This window comes from Limulus polyphemus, unplaced genomic scaffold (genome assembly GCF_000517525.1).
Source record: "Limulus polyphemus unplaced genomic scaffold, Limulus_polyphemus-2.1.2 Scaffold2466, whole genome shotgun sequence".
Lineage (NCBI taxonomy): Eukaryota > Metazoa > Arthropoda > Merostomata > Xiphosura > Limulidae > Limulus > Limulus polyphemus.
In genome coordinates, this window is record NW_013668076.1 from 104,200 (window position 1) to 116,465 (window position 12,266).

Here is a 12,266-nt window from a genome sequence, read left to right on the forward strand (position 1 = left end):
GATTGCACTCTTCTGACTGAGACTGCCTACATTACCATGAACCTGCCTACACGGTATTCAATCTTGTAATGGGACTGGTCCAGCTTTCCAATCCTTCTGGTTAATTGTCTCTCAGTATGACTGTTCATACAAATAATGGTAAAAATTGTGTAAAGCACTCATCACAGCCAACAGTTCTTTTCTGGCAACACTGTAGTTACATACATGCTTGCTCAGCATTATGCTGTCACACTCTTTTGTTCCTATTGTTTTTGTGGAAACACAGCTCCTGTTATTGGCATCTGTATCCAGTATCAAAGGTTGGTCTGAAACTGAGAATGCTAAGACAGATGTTGAAGTAAGAGTCTTTTTAGACTGTTGAAAAGCTTCTTCACAAGCTTTATCCCAAGTGAAGGATTGCCCATCCTTTGTTAGATTGTGAGGTGGTTTGGCTATGCTTGCTGTTTTCGTATTACAATTTCAGATGGTCTGAAATTGAGTTAACTGATAATTTAAATTTAGTTATTAAATTATACTTTGGATTTAGCAGTTAAGTAAAAGCTGATATATAGTCAGTTTATGATATTTGCCAACAAGATTGATACACAGAATTTTCTTTTATACAAATACGTTTTAATATATACACAACAACCAAATTTACAATATAAACAATGATTTATAAAAAAAAAAGTTTCACAAATTGACAAGCAATATGAAGTCTTTTTTCTAGCCTGGAACTTCCTCAATATCTTATCGAGAATTCACGATGAGCGAGTTAATTTCGAGTTGACATAGGTACAATTCACGTAACAGGAAGCTAACTAGCCCTGTAATCTTCACTGTTCATACGCCTATTAGAGATTGAGTTTCCACCGATGATGTTAGGTAATGTTTTCGTAAAAATACTTATGATCGATGAGAATTCACTGAAGTTAAATGAGTTGTAATGTTCGAACTTTGTAAATGCTCCTGGTCAAATATCTGAAGTTTTCCGATTGATAAACGTTATAACAATCACAGTTATAGTTTCCAAAGTTTATAGCACATTGACTATAGCGAACTAATAATAGATACTCTCTTTTATGGCGCGGCGCACTGGTTATATTTATAGGCGTGTGGAAGCGTTCTAGAAATTTCAGTTTTACGTTCCATACTGTATATATATATATCTGTGTCAATGTGAACTATTTGTACCTCATGATGACAAAACTTTGTCGCTACGTTGTACATTTGCTGTTATGTTAAACTTATATTAAAGTTTTTCTTCATTACCCATTCAAGCCGTCTCCAACCATTATTGGTCTCAAAGTGGGTTCCTCGTCATCGAATTTGAATGTGTAATAATATGCCAACGAGACCTCTCGATCATCGCCAGGGCTCATGAGGCCGGTTGGAACCATTTTACTGTTATGGTGTGAACCAAATTACTTAAGTGAATTTTGATTATTATATATTTTTAATTAAATACTTACAAGTCACAACTAAGGGAAGGATTGATAACACAAAACTATTTATTTATTTTTTAACATCACAGAAGAGGCAAAAGATCAGAACAAACTGTAAAACCTTGTTAGATATTTTAGAGGACGCTACATATCTGATATATTATTTACCTCTGGAACATTGTTAAAATTGAATTTAAGTTAAATAATTTGTTCTCGCTAGATTTCTATGAATTATTATTTAATCAATCAACAGTTATATATTTTATACAATAAATAAAGGCTACATCTGGTGACCGTAGTTGGATATTACGGTAGGTTCAGAAAATTTAACTTACGTATCGAAATTAACCGAATGCAAGTCTTACACTTTTCTTAGTAGGCTTCTGGCAGTACATCGTTCATGGTATATTAATTACGCGTGTTTGTTTACATTAGTGAACACCAACGTTGCTGCTAAAGATCGTCATCGCCCACTGTTGAAACATATATAAAGTAAATTTATTTTTTTAATTTCATGTATTCTATCAAGGCATCCGTTGAGTGTTGAAATAGTATAACTGTAGTGTAAGGTTAAACGTAAATATTACATAATTTATAAGTGTCAGATAAAATACAATGGGTGAAACAAATAGCTAGTTCAAAAACAGTTAAAATGGGATAGAAAAAATATATCGTTTAAAAACAACGTTTCGCCACTATTAACAGTGATGCCACGTTAATAATAACAGTGGCAAAACGTTGTTTTAAAATGGTATATTCTTTGTATTTCATTTTTAGCTGTTTGAGAATTTTAAATTTTGTAAAGTGTGGGATACCTCCAACATTTATATTTAAATAGCTATTTAGATTGCAGAACAGGCTGAAACTTTACAAGAGTTTAAGAAAAAGATTAATAATTATTTGTGACTGGATTTAGTGATTAGTTTGTTGTTAGAGGTTGCGATTTTAAAGATATTTTTCCTTCAGTAGTTGGAATAGATTGATTATGTCAGTTTTTGTCACTGGGTAGATTGTTAACTCAAATAACTGTGACTTTCAATGAATTGAACAAACTATGAAATGTGACACAGTCAATATTTTATTCTGTGTGTAGCGTTTTGTCAAGAGAACTTTTTAATGTGTGATTTTAGTTCATACCTTATTTTGATTATTATTTTTTAACTACAAAAGCCAACCACCAGTTCTTGATTCATAATTTAATGTTTTTAGCTTTTTCTATACTACTTTTGGTAAGAATTTTCCTCCTCTCAGATACTTGTGATGTTTTGTACTTCTATCATAGGTTTGTATAAACTTTTCGTTTTAAATTTTCCAACTTGATTAATGAAATACTTATTTCTTGAAACAAATTTTGTAGTTGTTTTTTTTTGGTAACATATGATTGCTTCAATTAGAAGTCTTACAGTTAATTATATTTATGTGTGCACATCTATGTTAATTACTGATAAAATGCTAAATAATTTTGAAGCAAAGTTCTTTGTCTTGTACATTCTAAATAAAATCTTTTCCTGAACTATTTGACCATCAAAGATTAAACTGTACTTAAATCTTAATTTAGCATTTCATTTTTAACATTAAGGATTTTACATCTGAGCTAAAGAAAATTTCACTACATTCTTTTATAATTTTCATTCATAAAATAAAATGCATGATTCAATTGATACAATCAATTACCTATGAGCAACTATTATGATTAAATCAATTAATCAAAATTTGTGTTTCTGATCATTACACCTTTGATTCTTCCAGAACAATTATTCGAAGTTACGATTAAACTGATTGTCCCTAATCAAAATTAGTTTTCTGTTATCCAAAATCAGTATTTTTGATTATTCCAACATTCCAAGTAATAGAAATATTGCAATTATGTTTGTTTATTGTTAAGCATAAAGCTACATATAAGGGCCATCTGTACTCTGGCCAATTTTAGCTTTACAAGTTTTTTTTTACATAAAGTTTGTCCAGCCTTTTGATTTAAGGGTCTCAGATTCAATCCCCTTTGCCACTGAACTTACTTGCCCTGTGTTTGTTCTGGCAAAGCTATCTGCCACTAGTGCTAATTTTAAACTGCTGATCAGAGGGAAGGCAATTGGCTGGTAGCATCTGCCACCAACTTTTTTCTTTCTTGTGTATACCATGGCATGGGGACCATTATACTAATTAATTAATGAAATGTAACTTATTAGCAAATACCACTAATTTCATAGCTCTATCTCTATTAGAATTAATATCACTCGATTCACTGAAACTCTTCAGACAGTGCTGTAAATCAAAGTTTTATATTTTCTAATTCTTAGTTTTTTGTGTTTTATTTTACAGATCTTAGGATATTATAAAGAAAATGTTGTGCATCCTTTCAAGATTTTCTAATCCATTACTGTCTGTAATAACAAGAAATACAAAAGTTTGTGAGGAAGTAAGAAAACTTTCAACCGTTCATTCTACTGCCAAAGTAAAACTTACAGGTGCAAAGCTTACCAACAGGTGTGTTATATGTTTGTCTGGAACAGAAACTCCACAGTTGCTACAAGGTTTGCTGACAAACAATGTCGACCATCTTGAAGAAAATGCACAAAATCGTGTAAACCTGCCTTGTATTTATACAATGTCTCTTAATGTCCAGGGTCGTGTTTTATATGACTTGTTCTTGTATAAACTTAAAAACTCGGAGTTTCTATTAGATTGTGATGATTCTGTTCATCTTAATTTAATACAACACCTTAAAATGTACAGATTAAGAAAGAAAGTTAGCATAAGTTCTAAAAACCAATGGTCTGTGTGGACAGTGTTTAATGCAGATGAAGATTCAGCATCATCTGCCAATAAAGATGGCAAAGTTTTGGATGAACATGGATTACCACTAGGTGGTTCAGAGCCTGTTACATCGGCTCCGAACATGCATACAACAGATGATCTTGTTATAGGTGTGAAAGATCCTCGCTTGGCTGACCTAGGTCATCGCTTAGTCTTAAATGCAGGTTGTTCTGCTACAGAAGTATTTCCTGATGCCAGACTGTCCGAAAACACTGAATATACAAAGCTTCGATACAAACTGGGTGTAGGAGAAGGAGTGAAGGATCATCCTCCAGGAGCTTGTTTTCCTCTTGAATGTAATCTGGAATATCTGCACGGAATAAGCTTTCATAAGGGTTGTTATGTTGGTCAGGAATTAACAGCTAGAACATATTATACTGGAGTGGTGAGAAAAAGATTAATGCCGGTTAAAATTGATGCAGATGCTGACTTAAGTAAGGCACCTGTTGATTGCATTGTCGAAAATGAACAAGGCAAAAACGTTGGCAAGTTCAGAAACAGTGAAGAACGATACGGACTTGCCCTACTTAGGGTAGAGGAGAGTCTTAATTCAAAAGAATTGAGAGTTAGGGGCAGTGATATCAAGTTGAGTGTAAATAAACCTTATTGGTGGCCACAGACACTCTCAAAACGGGAATAAAGAAGGTTTTAGCAGTATAATTAAATGAATGTATTTAGAAAAACTTGTGCAATAAATTACTACATACATTATAGCTTGATATTATTGCATTACATGTTACAGTATTCTTAACTGTCAAACTATAAGTCATGTCCTTATTTGTCACTTCCAGGAATTTATAGTTAACGTAAGACTCTTCTTAATGTGAGTGTGTGTGTGTTCATATTGGTTACTCAAATTAACCACCTAGAGAAAATTTATTCAAGACCTTATAGTTTTTAACTTCTGATACCTTTAGTTATTCAATGCTCCAAAGACAATCTTTAAAAGTTTTTATTAAGTCTTTCTTTTTTATATACCTTAATTATTATTATTACAGTTACCTGACTCTGCACTCATTCCAGCTGATTGATATCCTTGCCAAAGCGAGGGAACCAAAAAAAGTCCAGTCACATAAGATTTAAATAGGTGCTATGGAGTGTGGTTACCACCACTGCTCAAATGCCCATTCTATATATAATGGAGTAGTCGTATGACTGTGTCAAGAACAAGGAATTTAGTGAGCTCACATGTGATTTTACTTATGAACATCTAGAGGCTGGCCAAACTCAAAATCAACTGTCCAGACAGCTTCAAATCCTCCCCCCCCCCCTCCACAGTCATTCAATTGAATGTGCTGCTCAAAGCCACCCATACAAGTTCCACAGCACAGAAAACAGAAAGTTAGTTGAGACCAGCCATTTTATGTGATAGAACAGTCACAGTAACCTGATACATGCAGGTGTTGTCTGGAGAGCTCCTTCCTGCTTTTCAGTCAAGACAGTTTCCAATGAAGAGCACTATGTTTGTGGTTGATGATACACAGAACATACTGTCACCCATTGAAAAAAACAACCTGAACATTAACGTGGCCAAGTCAACTGGTACTCAGTTACAAAGGAAGAAGAGAGGGCCTGCTCCCCCATTTTCAGTCTGTCCCAGGAAAAATGCATCAAAATTAAGAAAATAACCCAGGAAAAGCATGATAATGCATACATTTTAATCCAGAATCCAAGAGCCTCCAAGGCTTGCCCCACTTTGCTCAGTCACATAATTTGCCTCTTACACTTCTGGTATTTGATGGATATCCAACTTTGAAAACCTTCAGTCCAATCCAGAAGCGTTCCAGCCTTCAAGCATGTTCTCACTGAAGTATTTGACAACATACCCAAGGAGAAGGTTCTCGATTAGACTAGTGTTTTAAAAAAAAAGATACTGACCCAAACTATTGATGCTTCAGACACTTCTCCATTAGTAGTATTGTTAATGAGTCATCACTCCAGTTACAACAGCTCTATAAAATTAAAATAACTTGTTAGTTAAATGCATCATATTATCTGTTTACACTACAGTAAAGAACACAATTATGAGGCTTGAAGTTGTCAAAAATCACACTGAAGAGGTAAGCCTTTCCTAAGTCCCCATACTCTACACTTTTCAACATGTAACTGATTTGCTCCGTAATGGTCCAGTCACAAAGTGTTCTGTTATTTTTGGATAAAAGCTTTACATTATAAACCCTTCCCAGTAATTTTATCAGCAGCATATTTAAAAACAATTTGATAAGCTATTCAAAAAGACATGAACAATAAAACTTGTAAAACAGTAAAAAATTAGCCTGCCTATTTGTTGTCATTTTGACTTGATTTGTACTAAATATATTATGCAATTTTAAATCCCTTTCATATTTCAATATTGTTTTTCATATAAAATTTCAAAGGAAATCTATCAATGCACTGTTAGCAAACATCTATATAAACATTTTTATACAATTGTGCTAAATACTTGTAGTAACAGTATTATGATGGGAGGGATCACTGTGCTACATCATTGTAAACAAACACAAATTACCTCTGTGTTGTTTACCTTTTACTTATTCATCACAAAGGCCAAACCTTAAAGGAATATCACCCAAGCCAGTGTAATGTACATAATGTTTGCTTGAGTAGAAAGCAATCTTAACATCTTTGTTTTAGATAATTCTCTACTGCAAAAAAAAATAAATTAAGTATTAAGGTGTTCAAAATTATTAAAGGAATTGATGGTATTGGTGCATTATCTCTTTTCAAGTTGAATACAGAAAAAGAGGACACAAATATAAATTTTAGCAGGGAACGAGTCGTCTTCAGTTTAGCCAGTTTTACTTTTCTAACATAGTAGATAATATTTAAAGGAACAGGACTGGATTTTTTTTAAGTGGACGGGACAGCCTCAATGAAAAAAAAAAAAACCCTCATTCACCATTAAACATTACATAACTAGGTTGGGTGTGGGTTAATGGTTAGCGTACCTGGCTACAAATTCACAGGTTCATTCTTACTCTATTGACTTGAGTATGTCAGTCAGTTGACCCATTAAGGAAGGAAACTACCTCAACTATGAATTCCCACGATAATCTCAATGTCTCCCTATCCTTGGTTTTGAGGGTGAGTTGAAGAGAAAAAAAATACACATTTTAAGAAAACTTTTGTAAGGCAAGACATGCTAGTTAACTACACATCATCTTCCAGAACAATATCACCAATTTAGTGGATATAATGCAATGCTGTTGTCATATGAAGTTCAACTCACATTGTCATTACATGGATGAGTTTTTAGAAATCTGATTATCGCAATGTAATTGTTTGTCACATCTAAAATATAAAGATCAATTTTTGAGATGATATTTTTCTCAGGTGAGAGAAATTAGGATTTTGCTTTACACTACTTGTAGCTAATATAAGAACATGTGATAAACATCTTCCCAATAAATATTCATGCAACTAAAACATTTAAAAGTAAAAAGTGTGTGTGTGCATCATGTTCTGTTTGTATATTAATACTCTGTATTCCAAATAAAAAGACAGATCTGATTTCACATGATACTTTAATACCATAAAAAGATATCAAGTGTCCAAAAATAGAAAACAACACAGATTTAGAAGTTACCACTAATGTTAAGACATATACTTTTTTCCCAGGTACCATTTACAATTCACCAAGGTGTTTAATAAAATATCTATTTTAAGTCACAACAAATACTGTAAGAAATTAAAAACAGGAACATTTTTTCCTGTATACACGTAGCAAAGATAATTCACCGGATAAACTCACGCATTGGAAAAACAAATTACTTAAACTACACAAAAAAACAACACCGATAAACCTAAATCAGATAACAAATTAACATTTCTCAAAACAAAGATGACAATAGGTATCACGCTACAAAGTTTTGTCTTTTTTTTTTTTCTGGTTAAAGTACCACTCCTGGATACCTAAAGGTCAAAGAAAGCTCTCCATATATGACTGTCTTCAATATAAGGTAAAATGTCATATAAAAAAAATAGTTTTATAATACTTTCAAATGTTTTTAGCTGGATATTCTGTACAAAAAAAACTATAAAATTAAAAAAGGTCTAAATAAGTAGCTGCTCAGAATTTTATTAGAGTTTACAGCAAGATTCCATAAAAACCCAAAAGATAAAGAGTATGAATATTATCAATGTACAAATTATTGTTAGGGCAGCACTAAATGACAAGAATTATACAAAATAAAAAACACTACAATGTGAAAAGGTACAGGGAAAAACACAAAGATATATATAAGTGGAAGTACCACTGCAAACACACCTGTATTTTACAATATACACAATCAAGATTTAAAACTTATGTTTGTCAAACTTGAACCAAAACCAATTCTGTAAAACTATCTTAACATTTTTTTAAGTACCAAAAATTGTGCTATATACTTGTGTAATATACTTTTATCATAAACCAGGGTTACTTTGAATGCCACACCAATTTCAAACACATTTTTGGAAAATGCTTTACTTGCTTATAGTTTTGAAGAACAGTTAATTTATATCTTCTTTAGACTGGTGGTAATTTTGTTTCATTTAATGATTAATTAATCCTGGAGTAACATTCGAAACAGCAGGTGTCACTTAACGATTGTTTCAAATTCTTCAACAATTTCAATCCAATAACCATACACATAGAAACTTGTTAAATCTAGAGTATTTATCTATGTATCTACCATATGGTTTCACATCAAACAGAAGGTTATCCTACACAAGGGATGCAAAGAATAATTATGAAGAGGAGATAAAGCATGAAGAAGAAAATGTGTGAACAAAGCTGAGACAATACCATTAACTGGATACTATTATGTGGTAAAATCTGGGATGAAAAACCCTAAAGATTCAAATGCCAATCACTATCAAATAATCTTCATGTCATCTTCTAGAACAGTTGCTTTCAAATTTCTTTGGCTCAACATACCTGATACGGGAAGTGAAGGGTTAAAGCAAATAATTAATGTCTTGAGTGTTACGAAGGAAGACCAGAGAGGAGGAGGAGGAGTTGCATTTTTAGAAACTTAATTGCGGCTATACGTGAAGAGATTCCAGTTACTGAGGGGGGTATTCAGAATCTATTCCTGACACTAAATGCCCAATTTCTGTAGTAGTTTTACTAGTATACAGTATAGTTTATGTATTTTCAACAAGCATTATAATGATGCAAAAGATGGTTATAAAACACTGTTTTCTGATTGCAGACATAAACATACATGTTCTAAAGAGCATTCATCCATTCAAAGTAACCCCAATTTTAAATTCATTTGAACATAATTAGAAGCATCCACATGTTCAAAGCAGACTCTAATCCAGGGTAACTCTGAGTACCCAATAAATAACAAAATATATACACAACACTATACATCTGCAAAATTTTGATGAATGCTAAGAAACCCAGGTGGGGCCTTAATACCAATAATAAAAGATATGTTCAAGCTTCAATCAAGGACTTTAAAAGTTTACAGACAAAATGTATTCAGCCAGTAATCCACAGCCACATCAACATTTCACATATCTGTTTCCACTTCATCTTCCAGAAATCCTTGTTTATTAACCTAATTTTAAGATGCAATGTTGTTTATATTCTAATACATATACTAACTTATAGTTCTCTGACTTGTACAGGCCAACATACGTATCCTCATCTTGAAGCTTTAAATTCCATCTTGCTATATCCAATCTTCAAAACTGACTTAACAGTTGGAAAGGGGGCAGATCTTATCACACACGTTAAATTGTTGTTTTCCCAACAAACCTACAAATCTCAGAAGAAGAAAAAAAAAAAGCCCAGCGTATTTTTTGTTGCCATATGTGATCAAATTCTTTTAAGACTTCTACCCTCATCAGTAACTCTGGATATGGTGAAAAAATATACTGTAGGTTCTTAGGGTAAGGATGTGGTGACTGGATATCAATCATTACGATCAGTAGACTATACGAGTACCTCAGTCTAATTATAAATTAGTTACCCCCCTTTTAATTACTAGATACTAATTAGTTTTCATCCTATGTTTCAGCTGCAGTCTTCAGGGAAGTCCTGTTTCTGTGGTAGTAGTGGCCAGGATTTGATTCTACGTCTTGATGAGAGGCTGGTGTGCTGTTCATTAATAAATAATTAGACTTGGATGATTGGCAACTATCCATAACGAGGATACTATATGTTATTTGTGCTGAGCAGAGGATGTCTCAAACACCAAACCAAGGCATTCTTATGACAGGTTTCCTCTTTTTCTAGGTAACTACTAAATAAATGATGAGCGGGATTCCCTAAAAACCAGTCTCACTCGGAGATATGTAGAATATCCAGGAATGGAGTTGACATAATTTTGGGAATGAAATGAAAAAATGCTCATTACTTCAAACAGTTTTTTTCTGTTGAACTGTGTGTGTAAAAATTAACTGATACACATTCTTGGAACACCTGTATTCATATGTGATGATTGAAGAGCTCTTCAACAACTATTTTCACATGTGTATATCTAATAGCAAATATTATACAATTAACTTGCCCATAAGAAGCTACAGTTTGATGCAGAATACAAGTATAACAAAAATGTTGTTTTATAGAAACATTACTACTAGCAAAATGCACGATGAAACCTTATTCATATATGTATTATACTCACCCATTTAACTCTCTCTAAAATATTAGAAACTTAACTTTTTCATACATCTACTCAGTTTTTTAAATACTTCTTTTTGTTTTTAAATGTTTTTGACAGTTTTATTCAATGCCTGCCTTTTGGATTTTCACAAAGCTTATCTTCTGTTGAATGAATATTTCACAAACTACCACTTCTGTAGACTTTGGAGTACAAAGAAGTATTCTTACACCAAAATCATCTCTAAATCTTGATGAAATGAAATTAAAACTGACTAGAAACATAAAGCAGGAAAGAAAAGTACCAGTAACTATTTTATAAGAATCATGTTTAGCACAATATTGAGATCACTTTTATAAAACACAAACTCCACTCACTTTACATAAAGCACCTTGCAGTGAGAGTACTTACCGTCAAATGATGTCTACAATACAATAAAGCCAACTATGTTACTAAATACACATTTCAATTGAATCGTAAAAAATATCAAAAGCACAGGTTTTTTTTTTATGAACATTTTTCTGTTTTTTTTTTCCCAACTAAGAACTTGTAATGAAATATACACACAGATAATATGTTAAGGATAGACTATAATGTCATTTACACGATACCTTAGCAGCCAGAAAAATATCAAATAATGATGACATAACACGTGACAATTACATTGCAGTTGTGAGATCATCATCGTAACAGATTTTTTTTTAATGTGCACTAATAATGCTACATGTAGATTCAAGGTCCACTTCAACAATTCTTCTTGCTTGCCTGTATGTCACCAAACATTGGGTTTTCTCAGGACGAAACTACACTTAAAGCATATTATATATATTAAACATGAATTACAGAGCAAATGTTACCATTATACACAGTACACACTTTCTGATTCGTTCCGTAACAAGGGCAAAATCGGTATTAAGTGTCAACAGCAATGCTTTACGTCTTGTCTACTAATAAAATAATTGTATAATAATGGTTCAAAAGAAGCTAATATTTTTAAAAAATACTACAAAGTAACAGAAATGATGATGAAAAAAGTTAATAAATAGATTTCAAAACACAATCAACAGGGCATCTAAGTACCAAGCATTCAAATAATAACCCATAACATAAAAGGCTACAGTGTAGGAGTTCGTAGGTTATGATTTAAGAGGTCATAATAAAAATAAAAAGTTTCCTACATCTTTAGTCTGAATTATAAATTTTTGCCAGCTTTTAAATTTACTATATTTTTCAATTAAATGACAATTCACAAATAATTACCATCATAGTGACAATAAATTCAACAATTGACTTTAAAATTATTGAACTGTTTTTCAATATTAACTCTTAAGACTGAACGAGCAGCTTAGGCTTATCGTAAAAACAAACCTTACACCAGCAGTGAAAGTGATTAATAATGGAATATATATATATATATATATATATATATATA

The 12,266-nt window shown here is 32.3% G+C and overlaps 1 protein-coding gene across 2 annotated transcripts; it reads left to right on the plus strand.

The window, feature by feature from the left end:
* Positions 1-1,562: 1,562 nt before the first annotated feature.
* On the plus strand, positions 1,563-4,951 carry LOC106467036 (putative transferase CAF17 homolog, mitochondrial). 2 transcript variants are annotated; one of them, XM_022395140.1, is made up of 2 exons: positions 1,563-1,735; positions 3,744-4,951. In XM_022395140.1, the coding sequence occupies exon 2, from the start codon at positions 3,766-3,768 to the stop codon at positions 4,876-4,878; it is 1,113 nt and encodes a 370-aa protein (XP_022250848.1). In that variant the 5' UTR covers positions 1,563-1,735; positions 3,744-3,765; the 3' UTR covers positions 4,879-4,951. The 2 variants fall into 2 exon arrangements, with proteins under 2 accessions (XP_022250848.1, XP_013782799.1); XM_013927345.2 differs by lacking the exon at positions 1,563-1,735 and adding an exon at positions 1,742-1,916.
* The last annotated feature ends 7,315 nt before the right edge of the window (positions 4,952-12,266 follow it).